Below are 26,726 nucleotides of genomic sequence, written 5' to 3' on the forward strand. Positions count from 1 at the left end.
CATATTCCGTCATTTTTATTTTCTTTTATAAATCATTACTATTGGTCACCCTTTACATCTGTCGGTTTTTTTTTTTAAACAAATATTTAACCAATGAAAACTATAAAAAAGAGCTTGTGACTAAACTTTGGAACTCCATTGGATCCTCAAACTCTCAGTAAAACCTCATAACTCCACTCCAGCTCAATCTTGAATGAAGTGCCGTGCACTGTTTGGACCGGCTCTGCTTGTTTGCAATGCAATGGAAAATAAATAACTCTTTGAATGAGTGCTGCGTTTTCTTTACTCAAGCATTTGAGGAGCAGAGAAGAGTGTCTTAGTCTAGGATTTGTGACTGAGTCATATCCAATTCTGTCTTAAATAGCCTGTGTGAATGACGTTTTTTATAACATGAGATTTTGGCCAAATGACAGGAAAAACTGAGCGCCCACATAGCTGCAGTAAACTTTATAACCTGTAAGTTGATGAATACGCAATGCACTTACTGCCTCAGATGCGGTCTGAAATTCTTCAAAAATGTGCTGGTCAAAAACCTCGTAACTCCATTTGAGCTTGATTTCGGTAAAATGTTAATAATATAATGACACATGCAAGTGTCTGAACATATATAAAGCACAGTGTTTAATTATTTAAAAATATACAGTGTTTTTTCCATTTCTTGAGGTTTTGGAGATACAAGGTTTCAGCCCGACCGCGACGAAGTATAGTTTATTTTCATATTATTAAAAGTATAGTTTTAATTTCCAGAGTTTTAACATTGCTTTATGGGGTTTGGAATGCAATGTTTTTTTCTATTGTTATTAGAACCGAAATGCATGCTACATGAAATCCATTTATTATGAATTCCATTTCTGGTTGAAGATTGAGCCTCACTCATAAGGGTCTGCTTATCAGGTTTACTGGCTTCTTTAGCTCTAGTTATGAGATATTTGATCATTGATCTCTGCACTCTGCGTGAACCTTTGGGTCTTATTGTGGACAGACTGTAAATACACATGGGTATGAATCCACAGAGTTTGCATTTTTAACTTGTGGAACATAAGAGAGTTTGCCTCATGTTTAATGGAATATCTTGGCCTGGCACTTTTCAAGACTGGTTTGTGTGGTATTGAAAGACTGTGTAGTTTTCTGTTTTAATCCTGAGGAGAATATTAGAGACACAACCTACTACATCTTACACAGACTCACATGTCCACACACGTTTTCCTGGGATGTGTGCTGTCATTTCTTGAATTACGCTCTGTTGTGAGCATAAGTGTGTATTTTTGGTCCTATTTTGTCTCGCTGTTGGCTAATGCAACAGTAGCACCAGCAGGGCCCAGTTGTTCAAAAGTAATCTGATCAGATTTCGGCTAGCGGATTGGATTAGATCTTGGAAATGGGTTGTTCATAAGAAAATAGGGATTCTGAAATCAGATTAGATCAAGGAATCCATTTGGGTTTTGATCTGGATCAAAACTTCAGTATGTGTTGTTCAAAACATTTTAGTAGGATTGGGTAACTTCGATCCAAAAAATCAGGATTTAAAATTGGTCAAATAATACAATGTTAGAATCATGTAGTATACCTATTTATTTCTATTTTGAACTTAATTTTTATTCAACTGTTAAAGTGTTAAAGTACAAATTAGGCTACCTATTACATCTTTTAATACAGTATAGTAAAAATAAAAAAGGTCCCCATAAAATAATCCCCTAAACAGCTGCCAATATCAAACAAAATTCATATATTTAACTTTAACTGACAGTGTTAGTTTTTTACACTGCATACTAATTACAATGACTCAATCATCAGAGACAGTCAAATTAAATCTACGCAATCTAAATATTGCGTCCCTTATTGTATTGTCTGTTTTTATTTTTGATTTTATTTATTAATATTATTATTATTTATTTGGGTTGGGTCAGATGAGGATCTACGGATGGAGATTTTCCCCTATTTTCCCCTATTTTTCCTATCACCATGTCCCTTTAGGGGGACCGGTCAACAGCCGCCGTCTATTAGCACGTATAGCATGACAAATAATTAACTGCACTTGAAGCTTTTGTGAAATTAAAAATGAAAAACTGTATATGGTACCATAACAAAGATGAACTGTATGTTGATACGTGAAATTCTGGAGGGAACGTCGGACGGCGTCAGTGATATGGTGACGTAATGACGTGCCATTAATTGATCTGTGTTCTATAACATGTAAAATGGGAACATGAAAGGAACATTCTAAAAGCAACTCATGTAAACACCTTAATCAGAATATTGTCTTATTCAGAATAAGGTCAATAATTAGATTACTGCTGCTGTCCATGTAATTGTAGTCATTGTGATCCCATTTACAGCACTGTTAATATGGTAATGTGAATAAGTATGTATCTGGATTAGGGTGATCCAATCCAATTTTGCTTTGAAAAACGATCACAAAAGGAAGACGGATTACCTGATTCTGGATAGCAGAACAACAGGAATCCACAAACTGCTCTTTTTTCCCCAGAAAACACTTGCATGCTAGCATGTCGTGCATATTCTCATCTTATCTCAGTGTTTTATTTCTATTTCATCAGCATAATATATTTATAGATTTTTACATTTGCAAAAGAAAATGTCAGTGACGTTTGACATGAAGAACCATGTGTTTGTGTATATATATAAAACTAAAATGCCTGAAGCTAAAAGATATGGTCGGTTGTGTATATAGCTTATTCTTATGACCTGGGATCATATTGCTCCGTTCATTGCATATCTATACCATAACATAATGGAAATGTCAGTCCAGGAAGGCTTTTGTGCTCAGCGGGTGTGCTGGAGGCACTGGCCATTGGAATTGAACAGAGCAGAGATAGAGATAGTTTTGTCTGCTGGTAATTTAATGCTTCTCTGCTGCATTACCTCAATGCTTCACCGCATGCCTTCAGCACGAGCCGTAGCAATCCGTCAACACCCTCACACACACATTCATATTTATTGGGTTTAATCGAACATACTCAACTCCCATTGGATATTGACTTTGTTAAAACCTGTGAGGTTTATATACATGTACACGAGTCGAATCAAAGACTTTCAAAACAGCTGTTCTTCACAGGATCTCACAATGATAACGACATTTGAAATTCCCAGAAGCTCGGCCAAGTTCGGCTGTTTGTCGAGTTGATGTTGGAAAGGATGTGTATGCATCCATGACTCTAGATCTGCTTGTCTGTTCTTGAATGTTTGTCTGTGTGTTGAGTTATGATGTGTGCATTATAATGCTCGCTGGGTAACTAGAGCTGTAAGAATGGGAGAATGCCTCGGATTACCCGGCCTGGCATCAGGCATGCGCCAACTGCAAGCCCCAGGGCATCCAAAGTATACAGAGCATAGAGAGGAAGGTATGTGTGTGGGAGTGTATTAAAAAAAGTATAGAAATGTGTTTATTTGTGTGATACAAAGAGACAAAGAGAGATGTTATAGGGTTGTGAACGTGATTTCATCAAGTACATTCCAATCAACCAATCAGTTAACAGTGTATGTCAAGTTTTGGCTTACAACCATTCTTATTCACCTATCATTTCCCTTTGATTTTAGGGATAAGTTATGAGTAGGGTTAGGTTTAGGGGTTGGGATAAGGTTAGGACTAAATTTTCGGACAGGAATATTGTTCCAGGATCAACAAAATACCGGGTATATTCGTTAACCGCTGATAGACGCTGTTTTTAAACGTTCTCGTTCGTGTTTGTTTGAGCGTTCTCTGTGCGTCAAAGGTTTCTGTTTACAGCGTGTTTTTACAAGCGTTGAGCATTGTAGCCAATCACAATCGTATCTGTCTTGAGCTCATGACCGGAATGGCCAATCAGAGGTGCTAGTCAGTATGTTAGTCAGAATCCGCTTAACCTTAACCGCTTAATCCTTTCATTATAACCAACAAAGATTAAACATGATTTAAAGAAGAGATTCTTTGTGCAATTAAGACAGCTTTTTTTTATAACGGGAGTTTTCGTGAGAGTGCAGAATTCAGTGAGCTTGCGCTTTAGAGATTGACAACCTTAGTCATATATATATATATATAGTGGTATAATGGGAGGCTCTTCTCTTGCTTTCTGTTAATGAACCACTCACAATGCAAAGTGCAAGGCAAAGTTTTTGGATTGATAACCGTTTTTAAATGTGCGATTGAATCAGAAACTGCGATGATTGACAGTGATAACCAACGGACGAGACAAACTGGACATTTTTTTAAGTATTTAATTCAACAGTTTTTGCTCTGGTACCTAAATTGGTACCGAAAACCATGAAATTTTAGTGGTATTGGTACCGACTACTGAAATTTTGGTACCTTGACAACCCTAGTGTGTGTTCAAATGTGGTGTGTTCAATATCTAAAAACCGAATAGTTATTTTGTGTGGTACGATTGAGTGCAGAAGTATTATGGAAACCCATCCTGCAGAAAACTTGAAGTTCCTCCTCCTGACCATGAAAAGACTTTTCATGAGTGATTGAATTGGCCTGACAGGATGTTGACTTTGAATTGGAATGAAAGGAAAAGGAAATTACTGAATTACATTTCAAAGAAATTCAGCACAGTTACTCAAACGTTTTGTGACGAAACACAAATAATCATCACATCATTAGTTTTAACTAATTATTCTTATATTTTGGTTTAATATTTAGTATTTTTTTTAATGTATAAATATTTCTCTCTCATCTCATATCAAAACAGTTTATAATAGATCACATTGTTTTCAAACTTTATTAAAATCAATATTGACAAAGAAACTTGGTGTAGATTAGATATTTCTGGGAAATTATGTTTCCTCATAAAATGAAAGTTAATTGTTTTAAATATAATGAACTGTATATAGTATTAATGATAAAATATATAATTTTATAGGTGGCATTTCAAACATTAATTATTACTATCATCTAATATTTATATAATCATATTTATGTTTTGTGTATGATAACATTTTAATTCATACTGAAATATATAATTAAAAAAATACATTTATAAGATTTTTTAAAATGTTTTTAAAATAAGTCTCTTCTGCTTACCAAGGCTGCATTTATTTGATAAAAAATGCAGTTAGAATTATGAAATGTAAAAAAAAAATGAAAAAAATTAATCGCGATTAATCGCATCCAAAATAAAAGTTTGTGTTTGCATAATATATGTGTGTGTACTGTGTATAATTATTTTGTATATATAAATACACACATATGCATGTATTTATTTAAGAAATATTTGCATGTATATACTGTATATACATTTATACATAATTTATATTATATATAAATATAAATAATTTATATATAAATAAATAAAAATCTTAAATATATACATGCATATGTGTGTATTTATATATACAAAATAATTATACACAGTACACACACATATATTATGCAGACACAAACTTTTATTTTGGATGCGATTAATCGCGATTAATTTTTTTCCCAGCACTAGTTATTACACAATTTAAAATAGCTGTTTTCTATTTCAAAATATTTTAAAATGTAATTTATTCCTGTGATGCAAAGCTGAATTTTCAGCAGCATCATTACTCCAGTCTTCAGTGTCACATGATCCTTCATAAATCATTCTAATATGCTGATTTTATGTTCAAGAAACATTTGTTATTATTATCAATGCTGTATTTTCCCAGAATTCTTTGATAAATCGAACGTTGAAAATAACATTTTTATTTTTTTTGTAACCGTGTAAAAGTCTTTACTGTCACTTTTGATCAATTTAATGCATATTTCATTTTTTTTTTTAGTCTTACTGTCCCCAAACCATTGAATGGAGGTGTATTTATCAATAAACGTTTCCATAACTCATTTGAAACATTCAAAGTAAAATGACATAACCGTATAGAAAACCAACCTCTATCATTTCAGGAGGTTCAGACAGGAGAGGTGAAGAAAGAAAGAAGCAAAAAGTGACAGATGAAAGAAAACAACTTGTTCTGGTCAGCTGCACCTGTGCATATCCATGAGTTATTAGAGCCCAGTGCTGAAAACTCACGTGGGAGGACAGGAGAGATGGCAGGTGTGTTCCCATAATGCCCCTGTACAGTGAGCAAAGCTTGAAAAGTGCAATGATGCCTGCAGTGAAAGGTCACAGGGAGGGGGAGGATAATGAACGATGTATTTGTGCTGTGTCCTCGAATATTATTGCTGTATTTTTCACTCACTTAATATTACACCAGTTTTTAAATAGCAATGATAATAATAATAATAATTATTAATAATAATATTTGTATATATATTTATTTATATATATTTTATATATAATACATATCAATAGTATATTTAAATATGTTGGTACTATATATTAATCCAATATATTTTATATAAATATAATAATTGTATCATTAATAACATGTATTTTTGTAATATAAGCTTTTATATAGCAATAATAATAATTTATTATTATTGCTATATAAAAATAAATGTATTATAAATTAACATATTATTATTGCTATTATTAATATTTTTTAAATTAATATAAAATACAACAATAACATAATGTAAAATTTACACCATTTTGCCTTTCTGTTCTGTACAGGATTTTCATGTTTTATGTGCTGCTTTTGGGCTCTTTGTGATTCATGAATAATTTAAATTGTTTATAGTCTGCTTTGTTACAACAATAGTGTAAAAATGCATAACCTACTGGAGAACTGATGTAGTTAAATATTTTAGTGTGATAGAGTGTTTCAGAGCAAAATACTCTAAAATTACATCCTCTAAAGGAAAATGCATCACATTCTATTTTATATAATCATATATTATTCATTTATATATTATATAAACATCATGAAAACACCTGAATGTAATTGTAACATCTGGCATGGAATGTTTTAGTGATGTTGCACTTGAGCAAATACTCTAAAATTATAATTTTTTCTTCCAGATTAAAAATACTTTGCATCTCATCCCATTTGTACTTCACACATTTGCCTTTGTCCATCTGTCATCTCAAACCACTTCACAAATCTCTTCCTCCTCTGGCGGTGACCTCTCTCTGGGTTTGTGGTTCACTTTCACTCCATGGCGCACACTCACACACACACTCACACACACACACACACACACACACACACACACACACACACACACGCACACACACACACACTCACACACACACACACACACATAAAAACACAGTGTAATGAGGGGTTTGGTGGGTGGAATGGGAGGAGCAGACAGGCATCTCTCTTTGCCAAAGGGAAAAGCCTCTTGCTCTCCGGAACATTCCAGATGAGCTCACACTCGCCTGCCGGAGTTGCGGAAAGAGATGAGACCATGAAAAAGCTCTAAAGTCTGTGCAACAACAAAGAAAGTTCTGCGATCGATTACTAACTCTCATGTCGTTTCAGATCCGTATGGCTTATACTTTCTTTTTTGAGGACCACATTTTGCTAGTCGCTTGATCTTATATTTAGAAATAAAATATATTTATCTCAGTGAACTGAAGGCGATCTTCTGCTCACAGAAGTACATTCAGCTCTCTTTGTCCACACACACACACAAACACACACACACACACACACACACACACACACACACACTCTACAGGAAGTGCTGACTCTGCAGGGTATATTAAACACGCTCGCCCATGTTTACGGTGGGCAGACTCCGGATGTGTTCCTGCTCGCTGTGAACGTGTGTGTGTGTGCATATGTACACACTTAAGCTGGACACTTAAGTCACACTTATAATATATGAATATCACGAACATTACCATACCAAAGCTTGGAGTTGTTTACATTTTTTCACGTTTTTGAAAGAATTCTCTTCTGCTCACCAAGGCTGCTTTTTTTAAAGTGAAAAACACAGTACAACGGTGTATTATTACAGTAATATTGTGAAATATTATTACAATTTAAAATAGCGGTTTTGTATTTGAATATATTTTCAAATGTAATTTATATACGTGTTGCAAAGCTGAATTTTCAGCATCATTACTCCAGTCTTCAGTGTCACATGATCCTTCAGATATCATTCTAAATGCCGATCTGGTGCTTAAAAAACATTTCTTCTTATCAGTGTTGAAAACAGTTGTGTTGCTTAATATTTTTGTAGAAACTGTGATCCATTTTATTTCAGGATTCTTTGATGAATAGAAAGTTCAAAAGAACAGCATTTGAAATATTAATCTTTTGTACCATTTTAAATGCATTTACTCTCACTTTTAGGATATAATGCATCCTTGCTGAGCGAAAGTATTAACTTTCTTTCAAGGAAATCTCACTAACCCCAAACTTTTTAACATCAAACCATTTAAAGATGACAAAGTTATGAAACAATATATATTGCCTTCTGTCGCTCCTTATTTTCTCTCTGAAGCTCTTACTCACGTTTAACCTTGCTGTCTGTTTTGAACTTCACTGGTTTGCCACCAAAATATGTTGTGAAATGAACTGCCTGGAGGCTTCTCTCGGGTTCTTGAATATGCTGAATGCGTTCTGACCTGCCAGAAACCGTCTGAGAGGTTGTTAAGTTCTGGAGGATTTTCTCACATACTCTTCTCCTCTAATAGAATCCAAACAGTCTTTGATAATACAACCATAATTCATTATGGAGAGTATGTGTGTAATTCACATTCAAAGCTTGGGGAGTGAATGTAACTCATTCAGTTATTTTGGGGTAAATGTAACTATATTTTTATGCGTGGAATGCAAGAGTGAAACAATCCAGCATTTCAAGACAAATCTCAACTTTGTGGCGAATATGATTTCATATATTCTGCATGATGTGCTGATTTGGTGCTAAAGAACCATTTCTTATTATCATACAATTTTGTGCTGCTTGATATTTTTGTGGAAACCGTGATGCATTTAACGCAACAATTTTAAAGTCTTCTGTAACCAAACAGATTTGAACCTTTCTTGTCTTTTTTTGTGCTTTTTTTCAGTTTATGTTGAAAGAATTGAACTAAGAGGAGTTACACCCAAATCAGACAAACCAACAGAATACATCCTGGAGGTGAGTTTTGTGTCAGTTTCCAGTAAAGTTTGTTGGAAAAACAGTAACCGTTGATCAAAATCTCCTGCTTATTATCGATATTGTATCTCAAGCAAAAAGAGGTCCTTTCTGTAGTTGTGTCATATGTTTTACAGAATAATTGTAGCCAAAATGTAAAATGTAGTTGGCGTGTTATATGTTTGTCATACTGTTGTCTTGGTTGAAGGCCTTGTGGTCCGACTCCACTTTGTCGACTGTCAGCAAAACCCCTCAGGAAGTGCTGGAGTTCATCTCCCAGGTGAGTGACAGTCATGTGTGTGTCGTTACATGCGTGTTAGAAATGTTGTTGCGTAAAGACCAAAAGTCTTAAAAATAAAACATTAGCATTCCTGTTCATCCCAATTGCTTGCCCATCACTGGAACCGCTGGAAAGTTGAATAGTCGAAAAATGCATTGACTTTGATTGAAGAATAATCAATTCTGTAAAGTTGAAAACCAGTGAATCTTCCCAACCTGTCAGCACTCAACAATGAACTGTGAAGAAGTGTGATTGTGTCTCTGTTCGCTCTCTTCAGCTGTCTCAGCTCTTTCCTGATGAATGTCTGGAGAAACTTCTGCCTCAGATGCCTGGACTTGATTCCACTCATGAACTAGATCCTCGGTATTTCTGCTTCTGAATCCTAACACGAAATGCGCAAACAGATACACTAAATCTCATTTATATAATGTTTTTTTTTTTTATCAGGGATGGGTTATAAATGTAATATTTACAATATATTTTCAGACAGATAGATTTTAAAATGCAGTTGCAAAAAAGGCCTTTTTTAAGTATTAAAAGGTTAAGTAGAAATATATGTGGGGAAATGTTGTTTATTATTCTATATTGTTATAAATTAAAATGCTCATTTAATAAAATAACTTATATATATATATCACATATACAGTATAGATATATCATTCTCTCTCTATATACTATAGTTCAAAGAAATTAATAGTTTTATTCAGCAAGGATTCATTAAAATTGAATCTACTTTCTATCAAAGAATCCTGACAAAAAAGTAGCAGTGTTTTTGATTCATTTGATTTTGTGTCTAACAAAAATCGAACAAAATAAATAAATGTATAATTATATATATATATATATATATATATATAATTGTCCATTTATTTATTTTGTTAGATTTTATATACAATACTGACTATTCTTCCTGTAAAAAAAAAATTATATATATATATATATATATATATATATAATTAATTAATTTTTTACAGGAAGAAGAGTCAGTATTGTTGTTCCACTCAATGTTTATGGCTTCAAATAGTTCATTAGTAGGTGAAATATGACTCCCAGTTAGTTTAAGTTTAATGTGAGACCAATTGACCAGGCCAAAACATGAGCCTGATGGACTCATTCTCAAGCCACTTCTTGTTGAAAAATAACATCTGATCATTCCTCTTTAGATAACAACTTTTCATTTGTGGGATGCAAGCCATTCTGCAATATTCTCCTGTACTCCGAAGCATTAAATGACTTTTCACAGTGAAGTAGCTCACCAATACCAGCAGATAAAAAGTCCCCACACAATTACACACTTCCTCCATGCTTCACTTTGCTAGAGATGCATTTTTTATTATATTTCTTACAAGATTTTTAAAAATCACCATCCAACTCATGTTTCATTGTGATTCATCAAAGTTCTCACAATTCTCCCCACAACTCTGCTGAACCACTCTGAGTCAAACTTCCTATATTCTGCCAAAAACTGTTCTGAGACAGCAATGGTTTTTAAGTAGTGCATTTCCTTAAATTTAGCTAATTCCTGATCAATAATTTGTGGTTAAAACAATTAAAAGCTTAGTGTTTAGCCATATATATATACATTCTCATTTATTTATTTTGTTACATTTCTTTATTCATTTTGTATCTCATATTTTGTTTTGTAGATCGTCCAGCCTTGGTTTTTGCTATATCAAAACCTAATCAAAATTGTATTAAATTTGTGGATTTTTCCTCAATCCCACAGATGCTTGACCTCTTTTCCGCCTCATGTTCTCAAACACGACAAAGTCTGTTTATTCTTCAGCACTTCGTCCGCACCGCAGCTCCCTACTAGCACAAGTAAGCCCCTTATTTCCCCCTTGCAATGGTTCATCCCTGCCACTTCACCATAGAGGTTTGTTTCAGGACCGCACCATCTCCTGGGGAAACGGGGTTGGAGTTTGTTTCAGCTCAGATGGAATTTGATTTGACCTGCTTGTGCTGAGATGCTTCAGAAGTGACCTCATCTTGGGAAACTATTAATAGGGCGAAAGGCCACTAGAACCTAGATGTGTATCTGTGATGTTATTTTTAGTGGTGGGGGAAGGGACAGACACCCCCTTGGATAGAAATAAGTGCAAAATTCTTATTTATTGATAATGTGAATTGTAGAATAGTCATTGCAGATGTATTTTTCACTTATATTAGCCATCAAATACAATAAGAGAGGGCTCTGCAATAAGCAAACAATTCATTATGGACACTATTATTATTATTGTTAATATTACGATTGTTTACAACTCAATAGCCTGTAGTTGAAATAATATCAGTGCAAATGGGCCATTTGGTGCAGTGCTGGGCCTGTACCACTTTTATAGCTTTAAAATGTCGGTTTTATAACCTTCCCCTTGAATTGGCTCATGGGGGAAACAACTCAAAATAAAGTTTGTGTACATAAATCATAAATCTATATATATATTTAAAATAATCATTCAAATGAATTACATATTTTTTCATTTTGATGTGAAAAGTGATGTGTATGTGAGATGTTCTGTTCTGTCCTTTTTTGACATGCATCTTTTCATGTCAAATAATCCTATACTCCTTAATCACACTTTATCACTTCCATGTTTTTCAGATCTGGGCTGTTTGCTTCAGTATAGGGGAGCGAGCAGGTGAGTTTAACAACCCCTCACCCCAAACACTAACACATCTCTCTTCTCTCCATCCATAATCCTCTGTCACTCTGTCCCAGGCCCATTTGTGGTGTCGCCAGCATCCAGCCTGTCCTAAGCGTCCATGCCCCCCTCCCGCAGAGCACCCCTGCCCACCTGCCCCCTCTCCCCCCTCAGACAGCGGTGGCCATCCTCCCCGGCACTGCTGTTCCTATGGGGGAGGGCAGTCCACCACAGACGCACCTCATAAACCCCGGACCCCTATCCCAGCAGCCCAGCCCGGAGCAGAACGGCATCCTGGACTGGCTTCGTAAACTACGGTTGCATAAATATTACCCTGTCTTCAAACAGCTAACCATGGAGGAGGTACGTGACTTAAAGTGGCTCTTTCCCTTGGTATGAGAATCATCTCTCAGAGAAGAGATTAAATTTATTTAGGTTCAGGGAACAGATTTCGGATATTGCAGCCAAGAAATACATCTGTCCTTCCTAACAAATCTCTCCCACTACAACTTATCTAAATTATGATCTCTTTATTCAATTTCTCAGTTCCTCGCTCTCACAGAAGAGGATCTCAACAAGTATGACCTCACTCAGGGGGCCAAAAAGAAACTAAAGACTCAGCTGGAGCTTCAGAAGTGAGTGTGATTTGTGCTCATAATATGACACTGAGACATTTAAATCTGTGTGTATCGTGCCATAAACCACCTTAGAAACATTCAGTTGTTTAAACGCAGTTATTGCTGCTATGATGAATAGAAAATGCCCTCAAACATCTCTTTTACATTTGCTTTCCATGGGTGTAAAAACCGCAACCAGTTAGGACATTTAGCACCTTATCAAACACAGATGAGCCAAAATATTACGACCACCTGCCTAATATGCTGTTGGCCTTCCGCGTGCTGCCAAAACAGCGCCGACCCGCCGAGACGTGGACTCTACAAGACCCCTCAAGGTGTCCTGTGGTATTTTGAACCAAGACGTTACTAGCAGATCCTTCACGTCCAGTAGGTTGGATCGAACTTGTTGGTCCAGCACATCCCACAGATGCTTGAGATCTGGGGAATTTGGAGGCCAGGGCAACACCTTGAACTCTTTATCGTGTTCCTTAAATCATTCCTGAACAATGTCTGCATTGGCCACTGCAAATGGCCACTTCCACCAGGGAACACCATTGTCATGAAGGGGTGTACCTGGTCTGCAACAATGTTTAGGTAGGTGACACGTCAAATTCACATCCACATGAATGGCCGGACCCAAGGTATCCCAGCAGAACATTTCCCAGAGCATCATTTCTCCACCGGCTTGTCCTCGTCCCACAGTGCATCCTGATGACATCACTTCCCCAGGTAAACGGCGCACATGTACGGCCATCCACGTGATGTAAAAGGAAACGAGACTCATAGGACCAGGTGACCTTCTTCCACTGCTCCACAGTCCAGTTCTGACGCTCATGTGCCCATTGTTTGCACTTTTGACGGTGGACAGGGGTCATCATAGGCACTCTGATTGGTCTGTAGCTACACAGCCCCAATAAGCAGCAGTTGTGACACATTCCTCCTATAATCATCATTAAAATTTTGTTTGACTGTATGCCACAGTAGACCTTATGTTGGCTCGGACCAGACGGGATAGCCTTCGTTGCCCTTGTGCATCGATGAGCCTTGGGCACCAGTTTGTGGTTTGTCCCTCTTTGGACCTCTGTTGGTAAATTCTCACCACTGCTGACCCGGAGCAACCCACAAGCCTTGCTGTTTCAGAGATACTCCGACCCAGTCGCCTTGCCATAAAAATATGGTCCTTGTCAAAGTCACTCCGATCTTTATTCCTGCCCATTTCTCCTTCATCCAACACACTGATTACAAGAACTGACTGTTTGCTTTCCATCTACTCTACACAGTCCTTAATATGTGGCCTTGTTAGGAGATGATCAATGATATTTGCTTCACTTGCGACTGGTCATAATGTTTTGGCTCATCAGTATAAATGCAGCCTTGGTGAGCAGAAGAGACTTCTTTCAAAAACATCAATACCAACCCCAAACTTTTGAACTTTAATGCATGTAGATTTTATTTAATACAAGTGAGAGAAAATAAAAGCATGTAGGTTTGGAACGACATGATGGGGAGTAAATTATGACACGTTTGTTGACACGTATTTGTAGCATGTTAACAATCTGTGAATTTTCAAGCAATTAACATGTTGGTAAATGGACAACTTGCACTGTTGCAGAGCAGATCGCTTCCTTCAGATAAGAGTTTGGTGTTGAAAGTTCACTGTCAGCACGGAAGTGGAGCAAACCACTGTTCCTTTGTGAAAACACACCATTCTAATTCTTTTTCCATTTATCACATCAGCAAGTTTCCATTGCTCAGGTAGAGCTGTGGGAGCAAAGATATCAAACAGATAACAGGAAATAATCCACAGCTTTTCCATGCCTGGAAACAACAACAAATGCAAGGTTATACTGGTTCACGGGTCTCATTCTCAGTTCTCACTGACACTAACTAAAACTTAAAGAGTGTTTATTTTTATTCCACGTGGTAAAGTGTCTGAACTGAAAGGCCCTGTAAGGAATGTGTCCAGTTCTGAACCAGCCTAATTATACAGACATAGCCGTATCAACTATATTTTAAAAATATGTCTTGCAAATCAGACAACTGTTTCTAAAATCCCACTTGAACTGAAGTTGTCAGTATCTACATAGATGATCAGATTTAAGCTGATGCACTGCCAAAATTATGCACATGCATTGAGTGCTGGGATGTTTTTGTACACAGCGCCATCTAGGTGTCATTGCTGGGAAATTATGTTCTATAAAAAAACCTTTGACATTTAGGATCCAGTCATTGTTTATAATCAATTGGTATATTTAAAAAATAAACTTTATTTTTTGTTTTTCTGTCAGAGAGAAGCTGGAGAAAAGATATGTGGTGTCTCACTTTCCTGTTTCTTGTGGTGGGGTTGCCAGAGTGACCCCTTCCAGTCACATCGGACCCCTGACACACATACACCCTGGAAGTGGCACTGGTACACACACTCCTGAAAAATCATACTAATTTAATATGTTTTGCATTTAAATGAAAATATCCAAAAGATTAAAGGAATGCCACCTACTTTTTTGAAGTGCAACACACTGCAAGAGGTTATAATATTTTTTTATGTGTGTGTGCATGTTAAGAGTTACGGGTAGACGTCGAGAACAGCTCGTTGCCCATTCCACGGGACAGCAGTTCCTCCTCGGGCTATTCCAGTGCTCCTTCCAGTCCGATGACCCCTTTATCACGTGACACTTCCTTCGACCGAGTCAAAGACCCTCACAGACGTAAGAACTTTTTTTTATCATACATATTTTTAGAACGGACATTAAATTGTCTACAATAAGTGTACATATAGTACACTATGATACAAAAACCCATTCCAAACAGAGTGTTTTATTTTTTTATGTATTACATATTTTAATTATGTTTGCTTGTGTCAATATATAATAAATCAAGAAAGGGATATTTAAAGTATCTAATAGCGGTTCATTCATTAACCTGAATGTTTATGGGATGCAGTACCCAGTAGTCTGATTACTTCTGTATACTGCACATTTGGCAATTGTAGTTGGTAACTGGAGTATTAAGTAAATTGAAAACTAACATGCAGTGAAAATGAAACATTTATTAAAATTATTAAGAATTACAATGAATAAATATTATTATTTATAAAACACATTTTTATTAAAATTAAAACTTTAAATGTTTTTAGTTGTATTATTATCATCATCATGTTATATTTTTAAAAATACTTATAAATTGTTAATTAAATTAATGCATATTTCACTTTTGGTCTTTATCTTCTATCAGGTTTGGAGTCTGGTTTGGATCCTGGTGAGAAAGAGCGGTCATGCTTTCTCCTCAATCATGCGGTATCCACCGGTCCTACCCGTCCCACTGCCCAAGTTCTCCCAGTCCAGAATGATCCCTCCCAAATGGGTTTGCCCCCTCCCTCCCTACCCCTCCTCTCCCCAGGCCGGGTTCTCAACTCCCCCCGCAAACCTCGCCCACCCCCTCTCTGTTCAGAAGAACGTCCTAAACCAGTGGGGTCCGGAGTTGCTCTGGGTGTCCGACTTGAGAACATTTTCCCTGGGCTGAGTCTTGACGGTTCCCCAGGACACCAGGACATGTCGTCCCCCCGTGGGCCCCTCGCGGTGCTTCGTTCCCCTCCAGGTCTCATGGTGGAGACCAGCACTGCTCTCACCGCCACATCTAACACCCTCCACCACGTCTCTCACCCACCTTTACACTTACAAGTGTCTTCTTCTGTTCCAAGCACAGGATCGTACCATTTCTCTCCCCCGTCCTCCTGCCCGTCATCATGTTCCTCCACCAGACCCTCTTTCTCACCGGCCAGCAGTGTTCCTATGGCGGCAGTACCTGGCAATACCTACTGTCTAAACAGCACACCTGTGGTCACGCACAGTTCTAGCCCAGCGTCCACAGAGAATAGCGGCTACGCCTCGGTGCAAGCAAACAGCATTAACTCCAGTTCCTCATTGTGCGTTTGTAGCTCTTGCGGGTGTAGCCGCAACTGTGGCTCCTACGGGGCACTTCCAGCTAGCTACGCCGGCTACTTTCCACATCCGTTCTCAGGAACGTCAGTGTTCACGTTAGGTCCTTTGCTTCATTTCAGCCCGCTCCTCACAGGAAGTGGTACCGCCTCCCCTTTTTCCTACCCCCTGGTGGCCCCGCCTATCTACAACAGCAGCCTATCACATGACTCTCAACAGAATCTTGTGCTTCCGCCAGTGCAGGGTTTTCTTGGAGGAGGGGGTGGTGTGTACCAGCCCCATGGAATCATGGGAAACGGAAGCTCTGGGCATAAGAAAACAGGGAATGTATCCTGCTATAACTGTGGGCTGAGTGGGCATCGTGCACAAGACTGCAAGCAGCCAGCAATGGACTCAGCACAACAAGGTAACAGCATTGTTTATTAGTAGTACTCGCTAATTGACTCCTAACACATTAGCAACCTAGAACCCACACCTAGAACACCGTAACATCAAATTAGCAATGCCCAAGCAACCACCCAAAACCACCCAGGAAATGCGGCCAAGAACATCCCAACAAATGTAGAGCAACTTGCTAAAAACCAGAACACCTATTGCACCAACCTACAAACGCACTAGCAAAAATGGAGGAATGTGCTGTAAAACCACTCCACAAACCTTAGGAACCACCCTAACAACCATATAGAACACCCTATCAACCATAGAGCAGTGTACTAAAAAACACTCAAAAAAACCCAAGCAAGCACATAGTAAGCTCTTGGAATGCTCCAGAACGCCCTAGCAGCCATCCTGAATACTCTTGCAACTGTCTAGAAGAAGGCCGCGTGTCCACCAAAGCGTTTTTAGCCAGCTGAAGACGCCTAGCTGTGGGCGCTTGAGAGCGGTTTGGCAGCGCAGCGGTTTTTCAGCTGAGACGCTTTGCTTGCTATGATGCGGAATATCCGCGGAAGTATTACTAGCATCTCATTTCACAGACAGTTTGTTTCTGTGTTGTTTCTATATAAAAATGTCGATAAAGTATTTGCTCTGGCTCTTGTTTTAAATTATTTTGTTCTGTTATTATGCTTGTTGTTGTCATCTGTTGACGTTGTACAAGCAGAATGTGAAGGTTGGTCGGTGTGGTATTTGTCACCGCGCCTCCTCCACTGTGATTGGACAGCTAGGTAAAAAGTGACAGTGAAGAGTGCTTCAGCGTGAAATAGACGCTCAGCGCCTCGTTACGCTCCTGGTGTATTAAAAATGCGGCGCTCCCATTGAAAACAATTGGAAAAATATGCCAGCCGCGTGAAAAAAATGCTTTGGTGGACACGGCCTAACTGTAGCAACTACTCAGAACACTCCAACAACGACAAAACAAAACAACATTCATAAATCCTTAACAACCACAAAGAAATAACCTGGAAACCACTCGCAACATTCTAACAATTGCAGAGGAACTTGCTAAAAACCATTCAGAACACCTTAGCAACCACATAGTAACAACCATCCAGAACACCTTTGCACCATAATTAATAATTATAAATTAATTATATGAATTAATTTATTTACAAAATATTTGAAATGGTTAAAAAAAATAAAAAATAAAGCTGAAATAAAATATAAATATTAGGGGGAAAATAAATGTTGATTGGTGACTAATTGATATATATATATATATATATATATATATATATATATATATATATATATATATATATATATATATATTTATTTATTTTTTTATTGCTGTCAAATCGATTAATCATGATTAATCACTTCTAACATAAAAGTTTGTAAAAAAAAAATATATATATATATATATATATATATATACAGTATATATATATATATATGAAGAGTTCAGATGCAAAAGCCTCTAAGTACCATCTGAAATTTTCTTCTAGAATGATCATTTTTATCAAGCTCATATATTTAAGTTCAATAATTTATTTCACTTAAATGGCAATGCAAATTACCTATTAATTGTCATTTAAGTGAAATTACTTAACTTAAATATACAAGCTTTATAAAAATGATCAAAATTTCAGATGGCACTTAGAGGCTTTTGCATCTGAACTCTTCATATATATATGTATATATATACATATATATATATATACATGTATGTATGTATATATATATATATATATATATATATATACATATATATATATATACATACATGCATACATACATACATACATACATACATACATACATACACGCACACACACACACATACAGTATATTTACTTTTATGTTACACAAATCGATTTGACGTGTGTGTGTGTGTGTGCGCGCATGCGTGTGTGCACAAACATTACCCACATCTTCTTCAGAAATTGTAAAAAAAAAAAAAAGAAGTTATTTTTGAAGAAAAAAACAACAACATATTTTGTTTTTGCAGGGACATTTCGTCTGAAATATTCTCCGCAGTCAGACAGCCAGGACTCAGGGGACTAAACGATGAGTATGGACTGGTTTGGACCTGCACCTTCCTCAGTGTGTGTAAACATACTTGATGTGAGACCCCCGCTGAGCAAAGACAGTATCTCTTTACAGGAAGATCGCGTTTGATCACTTATATGGCTTCCGATGAAAGCCTTGTGCCAAAGAATCACTTCACAGTGGATCTTTGTAAAGGGATGCTCAAAGAAGTGTGTTCTTCATACTCTTCACACTGTTCGTTTCACTTGAGACTCGCTTGAGCAAGTCACTGTGGAGCAGCCAGTCAACATTTATCGCACATGTCATTCTTGGAAGCAAAACAAAGAGGTAAAATGACAGATTTTGCTAGCCAAATAACGTGCAATGATGGCCAAGTCTTTTTGCTCTTGGTGTGACAAGTCAACCTTTGGGAATAAAATACTGGCAGTTTTTTTTTTCTGTAAATTCATAAAGGAAAGAACAAACTGACTATTGAAGTGGAAATGTTGTTTTCCATCTTAAGAGGTAATTTTTTGGCCTTTTGACTTCCGAACGTCTTCTTAATCATCATGTGTTATGTTGTAATCATGGTATATTTGTTAATGTCCTGGTTTTTGCTACTTTTGAATTATATTTTTATTACATGTTCCATGTTCTCTTCGCAATAAAGGTGCCATGTCAGCGGGACACTAAAATAAAAGACGTTTATACAGTCAAAGCACTCGAGACCGTTGAAGTCGAACTTTTCAATTTACTAGCGTTTTTAAAACTGTAATGAAAAAGAAGAAATTGCTTCCCATATGTATGAATTTCAGCTTCTGAACTGAGAACTGAACACTAGAGGAAACCATTTTTAATATTTCACACTAAAAAGGTCAAAACAGTGGGTTTTCCCACATTGTTTCTCAATTACATGGGCATATCATTTTTCCAAAGTGTTGAAAAGGGTCAGACTTACACAATAAGACCCATTTAGCCAATAGATGCCATTCCATTGATGCTGTTTCAAAGCAGATGGTGATATTTATGATCAGTGTTTTTCAGTGTCTAGCTGCCTTTTACAGAACATTTCTGTTTTTAATTATAGATCTTGCAGTTGCTGGATATGCATGTTGCCTGATGATGAATTACTACGTACTGTATATATTATGTGTATTATTATTATTGCAGGAAAGCTTTTGACCTAAAACGACAATGCTGACGCAGCCATTTTATATTCAGAGGTGAATGTTCATTGAAGATTGATTGTTGAATTTTTGTATCAATTTGTCACTTTTTAAAATGAATTAAAAATGTTTTTGAGAATTCCGGTTTAAGCAGATTGATTTAACCGGTAAAGGTTATGTTATGCAATAATATTATGAAATATTATTACAATTTAAAATAACTGTTTTCTACTTGAATATATTTAACGATGTAATTTATTCCTGTGATGATAAAGCTGAATTTTCAGCATCATTACTCCAGTCTTCTGTCATATGATCCTTTAGAAATCATTCTAATATGCTGATTTGCTGCTCAAGAAAATTTCTTATTATCATCATCAATGTTGCAAACAGTTTTCAACATTTCCTCCCCCCCCAGAAATTATTTGAAATTGACATATTTTACATTATTAAAGTCACTTTTGATCAATTTAATGCATCCTTGTTGAATAAAAGTATTCATTTCTTTCAAAAAAGGACAAAATATTGGTTTAACGGTAATGCATGTATGTTTAAATTAATAAATTAGTCATAATTTTCCTATACCTAACCAATACAAAATAACCTTTAAATGCAGTGATGTTTCCCATATTAAATAATTTTGAGGGACATTCTCAAAGAAAAGGCCAAACAGGATGCATATTCCTCTTTTATTTTTAAAATATCAACAGAAATAGAAGTGTAATATTGCTGTAAATCTGAGCAGGAGAAACACAGAAATGACATTAGTTCGATAATGAGTTAAACTCTCATTCAAACAGTCACTTTTGTAAATTGCACAATACTATCACATATGAATGTTTTTTGCATGAACAAAACGGGAAGAAAAAAAAAAATTTTTAAATAAGAGCAAATAAATGCTCAGGAGAAAAGGCATCTAAGCTTATCTGTACAGATTACTGTAAGACATACAGATGGAAAGAGGTACGACAGCTCACGGTTATGTATTTATAAAGGCGTAAATAATCTTCTAATAAAATTGAAAGTCTAAAAAGCGTGCATCTACAAGAGCAAGGATGTTTGGGCAGCACCCGCGTCCATGGATTGAGGCCACAATCGCTAAAGCCACATTCATTCGCTCAATGTACCATTGATTATAATTCTATTTTTCTTCCTAAGCTTGCACTTTCAAAGCTTCACACAACAATCAACGCAGAATTTCTTGTATTTTAAATAGCTTACTATTTATTTTCCTCGGGTACGTCCCACTGGAGCATACTTCAAATGTCAACGCAAGTAAGACGGCGTTTTGAACCTTGACTTGTCCAAAGAGTTGTGAAATCCGAGAACCTCCACGCTCATGACCCAATTAGCAAAAAGCTCGAGGGGGGGGGGTGGAAAGACTGAATTGCTTCTAACAGGAAAATGGAACGGCAGAAAACACAGCCGAACTCCACAAATAAAGAGATTCGACGGACAACAGGCGGGGTTAAAGGTCACCAGAGCGCGCTGGCAGCAACACGACCCCTCCAAGCTGAAATGGACCTAACGAATAACCTCCAAAACTATTTGGCCGCCTAACGTTACACTAGATGCCATTTCGGAAATGTAACCGCCAAGTTAAACAGATGATTCCATCATTACACACAGTCTTTCGTTCCAGATTTGTGTTGAGTAAACCTGGAGAATTAGTTCAATTTACCATAACCTGTCCTACAACCTAAACACAATTACTCCTCATCCATTATGAAAACACAAATGAACAGAAGGGAGTTGAGGTTAAGGGGCTGAGACGTGGGAAGTTAGGATTGAGCTTTGGTAATGTCTGGGATTGGTGAGGGATTCGAGCCAAATGACTAAAAGTTCAAATGGTTCCTGTTTGAATGGGGGGGGCAGGAAAGTGGATATGGATATATGTAGAGGAAAGGTCTAGAGTTCAGGGTAGGTTGTATCATTGTCCAAAAGAGTGAAAGCCAATCGTTTTGCCCTTTTTTTACAGAGGACGCACAGATCCAAATGTCTCCTGGGATGCGTAGACCATGTACAGGAAGCCGTCCTCGTCTCGCTCGCGCTCGTAGACCTCAGAGATGGCAGTGGACACAGAGACCATGCTGTGACCGTTGACAAGCAGGAAGAAAGCCTGGTTGGAGTTGAGCTGGAGGCGTCTCCTATTAAAACCAGAAATGCGTTAACAAAGTTGATTTTTTTTTCCAATAATGAAAGAGATAAATAATAACGAAAGGCAAGAGGTAAAGACATTACCTGATTATCTTAATAAGTTCGCTCATGTTTACGTGGTCAGGAACTAAAAACTTAGTTTTGTCAAGAATCGGCAGTTGCTTCTCTCCCTTGTATCTCTCAATGATGACCTGAAACAGAATCATTTAAAACTTTAGCATATATGCATAAATATAATTTATTTTATTTTTAAATAGTGAAGGAACACACACACACACACACACACACACACACTTTTAAGTTAGATGCGATTTGACAGCTCTAATAAAATGTAATATATACTGTATATAGCAGTAAGATTTTTTATGTTTTAAAATACTGTCTCAAGCTCAGCATGGCTGCATTTATTTGATCTGAAATTCAGTAAAATTCCATATTGTGAGATATTATTACAAATGAAATTTTCTATATACATATAAATAAACATATAAATATAAATAATGTAATTTATACATATAAATAATGTTAATTATTCCTGTGATGCAAAACTGAATTTTCAGCATCATTACTCCAGTCTTCAGTGTCACATGATTCTTCAGGAATCATTCTAATATGCTGATCTGGTGCTTAAAAAAACATTTCTTATCTTATCATCAATGTTGAAAACAGTTGTGCTGCTTAATAAAGTTCAAAAGAATAGCATTTATGTAATATAGAAATCGTTTGTAACTTTACTGTCACATTTGATCAATTTAATGCACCCTTGCTGAATAAAAGTATTAATTTATTTAAAATAAACTGACCCTCAAAATTTTTAAACGATATATATGCCATTTTTATAGTTTTTTAAATTAGATTCCTAAATATTTATAATATTATCTTTGTCTACCACTTTCTGGCCCATTTAAAAAAACAAAAAAACATTGAATTTAAAGTTTAATATTTGTGTGTCCAGACATTCCCATTGAAAAGAGCTGCTCTGGGTGGAGGTTTGTGTGTGTTCAGCAGAAGGGAAGTTGACCACTCTATCCTGGTCAGCTTGAATAACAATTGGCTCTGGTAACCCTGAGGCGCTGTCAATAGAGGTGACAACTGGCTACAATACCAATGACTGGTCTTTAAGAGGTTGATAAAGACCCTATACATACATGCAAACGCAGCCATTCATATGCTAGTTGTTTAACTAGGTCTATTGACAACCTTCCTTTTAAGATTATTCATAAGATTAACCTATTCTGTCCAATTCACACAGCTGAGCATGTTTTAAACTTTTACATAATGGCCTTGATCCCGAGGCCATCGGCTTTTGGGCCATTTACTTAATTTTTTTAATTTTACATTTACTTTATATCTTTTTTGTGTTACACAGAAAAAGAACATATGAGGATGAGTAAATGAGCTATTCCATTTTACTTCCTCAAAAAAGGCACACCTAGAACAAACAGGAAAAATGTGACCATATTCTAGTAACAATTCCATTAAATTTACATGTACTTAATTATTTATCATTTCAAGGTCTATACTGGTAAAAACATCTCCCATGCTAAGTGTGGAAGCCTTTTTAATTGGTTAACAAGTTTAATTTTCATCTCCAGCTCCACAGACACACACATCCGCTTACCGGGATCTTGTTTGGATGCTGTTCCCGGATCAGCCGAACATCCTCCACCCGCTGCTCTGTAGAGAGGAAGTAGGAGCGGATATTAGATACAGGAAGATCACAATACAGGACGCATTAAACCACAGACATTTTACTAGGATGGATATGGGTCTCAAGTATCAATCCATTCTCTAATGGACCAAGCTGAAATGTGTTTAACAGGTCCAAGTTAAACTTGTCAACTCTATTCTGTAGCTCAGTTTCAACCGAACAAGTAAGGTCATCGACGCAATGGAGGTTCTGTTCCAGATAAAAAATGTTCTGTTGGCATACAAGAGTGCATAAATAATGACAAAATATTCATTTTTGGTCAGCTATCCCTTTAACGACACACTCAAAAACAAGACTCCTGTGTTTATGTCTGTTCTTCCGAGTTAAATTGCTTGGAATATTAGTTTATTTCTGTGTTGTATAAGCATTTGTTCCACATCATTTTCTCTTAATGAGTTAATGAACAGAAATAAAGAAGAAACAAGGAAGTCCTTTGTGTACCATGCTAACTAGACTTTGAACAAAAGGCATGACTCAGCATGAGATCGCAAGACAGTATCTACAGCAAGCAACCATAAAATAATAAAACGTCTATTCTAGAAAACACTGCTTTGATATTTCAGGAAATGTGTGTGTGAGTATTGTTCATGACAGCACATGTTGCTGATGTATCACACGTGCATATTGAGCAACTGTGGTAACTTTAGGAGGCCTGACAACTAACCACACTCATTTCCGTGAAACTCGTCCTTTAGTTTCATTTTAAAGACCTGGTTCATCCTTTTGATGATGTTTTATTAACAAGAGCATTCACTGTAGCTTAATGTGGAGCAGTTCAGATGGTTGAAGTCATGAATGATTATTCAGTTCTTTTAAAAACAAAGCAATTTAGAACCTTTATATACATTACTGAGGTAATGACATTCATTAAAATTACGTTTGGTATGCGTGTTCATAAAACTGTAATACAATTAAGTCATAAACATATTTCGAATCACTGTGAGTCAAAACACGTTCAGCCGACTCGATTAAGTGTTACTGAGTTCGATTCATCAACATCCAGTTTGGTTCGATTCATTCAATTAATTAATTATTAAAAGACTTACACTCATGAGTTACATCACGGCTACTAGCATGTTCTTGTTTGGGCTGGTTACCCAACATTGGTTGTAAGATGAATTGGGTCATTTAAGGGCTGATAAATGATTTGTTTTTATAGCTATTTACAACAAGAAACAGATGCTTTTGTAAAATCTCAAATATTATTCTCTTAAAAGTATCAATCAAAAAAAGTAGGCTACATTATGAATGCAAAGCCCAATATGTTGCCCGATTAAAGGATAGTTCACCCAAAAATTAAAATTGTCATAATTTACTCACCCTTCTGTTGTTCTAAACCTGTATGGGTTTCTTTCTTCTGTTGAACTAAAAAGAAGATATTTTGAAGAATGTTTTTTGTAACCAAGCAGTTTATGGTAGCCATTGATTTCCATAGTAAAAAAAACTATGGAAGTCAATGGGTGCCATCAACTGTCTGGTTACAAACATTCTTCAAAATATCTTCTTTTGTGTTCAAAAAACGAAAGAAACTCGTACAGGTTTGGAACAACATATGGACGAGTAAATGACGACAGAATTGTCATTTTTTAGGTGAACTATCCCTTTAAGTCTCTGACTAGCCCCTAGGCCTATATTATCCGCTATTTTCCACTTCAGTCCCAAAACGGGATGGAAACATGACAAGAGTGGTAAAGGTTATGAAAAAGGAAACAATTAAACGTCGTTACTTCGCCTTCAAACAGGCCTGTAACTGAGCGCAACGATGACTAAGTTATATCCGCAATAATATATATATTTTTTTAAACTGTCGAGGTGAACAGTTGCTAAATTGAACATACGTAATAATCATTATTCGGCATCGTTGTTTACTCGAGTCCTTCCAAATAACCTTAAACGTCGAGTCCCATCCCCCAATCCTGCAGCGCGGAGTTTAGCTAACATCTGCCCACAAACAAAGACATTGCGACATATGTTTTAATTGTGGTAACTTACGTTGAAAATAAAGTAAGAGTAATTCTTTATGTTGTTTGTTATGAGTCTGCAGTCTCTATGTTTGTACAGACTGAACATTAAGATAGCGCCTATACCCGGCCGACACCCTTAGCCTACAACCCAGTTTGACTACAGAGCAACAAGACCTATTTTTTATATAACGCAATTAATATACGATTATCATAGAAGATGCGTGTATTACATTTATAAATACTTCAATACATTAACTACTGGACTAGGTAACTTACTGTATACACGATCATAAATAAAGGACAACCATTAACTTTCCCTGAATATAGTCTAATGTAAAGTGTCATGCTGTAAAATCAATACTGAGGATTTTATTTAAGAAATACAGTACAAAAGTAAATTTCTGATGATATTAACTCGATGCACTTACCAAATGTCCTCCTTTGTTTAAATGTCTTTTCCGAAGGCATGTTTAAAATGAGATTAGACACCGTATGCTTTAGGCAAACTTGCCTACTTTGCTTTCTTTTCTTTCCTTGAACAAATCTTAATCTGTAATGTGTTTTATAATGCGAAATCGTATAATTCAGTTGCGTGTCGTTGCTTCGTCCTGTGAAGTCTGTCTTACCCAGCAAAACAAACCAGTCAGCTGATCTATGAGGTCACGGCGCATATGCCGTGCACACGGAGGAAAGGGGAAGAGCTTGAGGTTAGTCACTCTCTGATCCCTCACTGCTAGTTTTATACAGTGGCTCACTGAGGCATATTATTATTTTAGGACATTTTGTGTATTTGGCAGTTCTTTTTTTATTTTATAGGCTTACTGAGTTCATAATCTGAATTCTCGGGATTTGTACAAAAGCTGTTTTCAAGTCGTTCTAGAAAGATAATCATTTT

The 26,726-nt window shown here is 36.4% G+C and overlaps 2 protein-coding genes across 2 annotated transcripts in view; one reads left to right on the forward strand and one right to left on the reverse strand.

Annotated features, from left to right (window-relative positions):
• Window positions 1-20,292, forward strand: part of zcchc14 (zinc finger, CCHC domain containing 14) — a 29,720-nt gene extending 9,428 nt beyond the window's left edge. The window contains exons 3-13 of the mRNA XM_084095180.1: window positions 8,889-8,959; window positions 9,165-9,236; window positions 9,514-9,599; window positions 10,963-11,057; window positions 11,836-11,872; window positions 11,953-12,238; window positions 12,422-12,510; window positions 14,781-14,902; window positions 15,054-15,197; window positions 15,724-16,833; window positions 18,814-20,292. Coding sequence (XP_083951306.1) covers window positions 8,889-8,959; window positions 9,165-9,236; window positions 9,514-9,599; window positions 10,963-11,057; window positions 11,836-11,872; window positions 11,953-12,238; window positions 12,422-12,510; window positions 14,781-14,902; window positions 15,054-15,197; window positions 15,724-16,833; window positions 18,814-18,869 — 2,168 coding nt within the window. The 3' untranslated portion in view covers window positions 18,870-20,292. The remainder of the gene's footprint in view (window positions 1-8,888; window positions 8,960-9,164; window positions 9,237-9,513; window positions 9,600-10,962; window positions 11,058-11,835; window positions 11,873-11,952; window positions 12,239-12,421; window positions 12,511-14,780; window positions 14,903-15,053; window positions 15,198-15,723; window positions 16,834-18,813) is intronic.
• Window positions 20,293-20,674: 382 nt separating this feature from the next.
• Window positions 20,675-26,504, reverse strand: map1lc3b (microtubule-associated protein 1 light chain 3 beta). The gene is made up of 4 exons (XM_084095181.1): window positions 26,260-26,504; window positions 23,778-23,833; window positions 22,241-22,347; window positions 20,675-22,146 (listed from the first exon to the last, which is right to left on the reverse strand). Exons 1-4 carry the CDS (start codon window positions 26,297-26,299, stop codon window positions 21,972-21,974), a joined length of 378 nt encoding a protein of 125 aa, XP_083951307.1. The 5' UTR covers window positions 26,300-26,504; the 3' UTR covers window positions 20,675-21,971.
• Window positions 26,505-26,726: the final 222 nt, after the last annotated feature.

Source organism: Abramis brama (genome assembly GCF_963993115.1).
Source record: "Abramis brama genome assembly, chromosome: 20".
NCBI classification, from domain to species: domain Eukaryota; kingdom Metazoa; phylum Chordata; class Actinopteri; order Cypriniformes; family Leuciscidae; genus Abramis; species Abramis brama.

Coding starts and splice junctions, on each gene's coding strand:
- map1lc3b (XM_084095181.1), bottom strand. CDS start 26,299: ATGCCTTCGGAAAAGACATTTAAACAAAGGAGGACATTTG. Junction 22,348..23,777: donor AGCATCCAAACAAGATCCCG/GTAAGCGGATGT, acceptor ATTCTGTTTCAG/GTCATCATTGAGAGATACAA. Junction 22,147..22,240: donor GAACTTATTAAGATAATCAG/GTAATGTCTTTA, acceptor TGGTTTTAATAG/GAGACGCCTCCAGCTCAACT.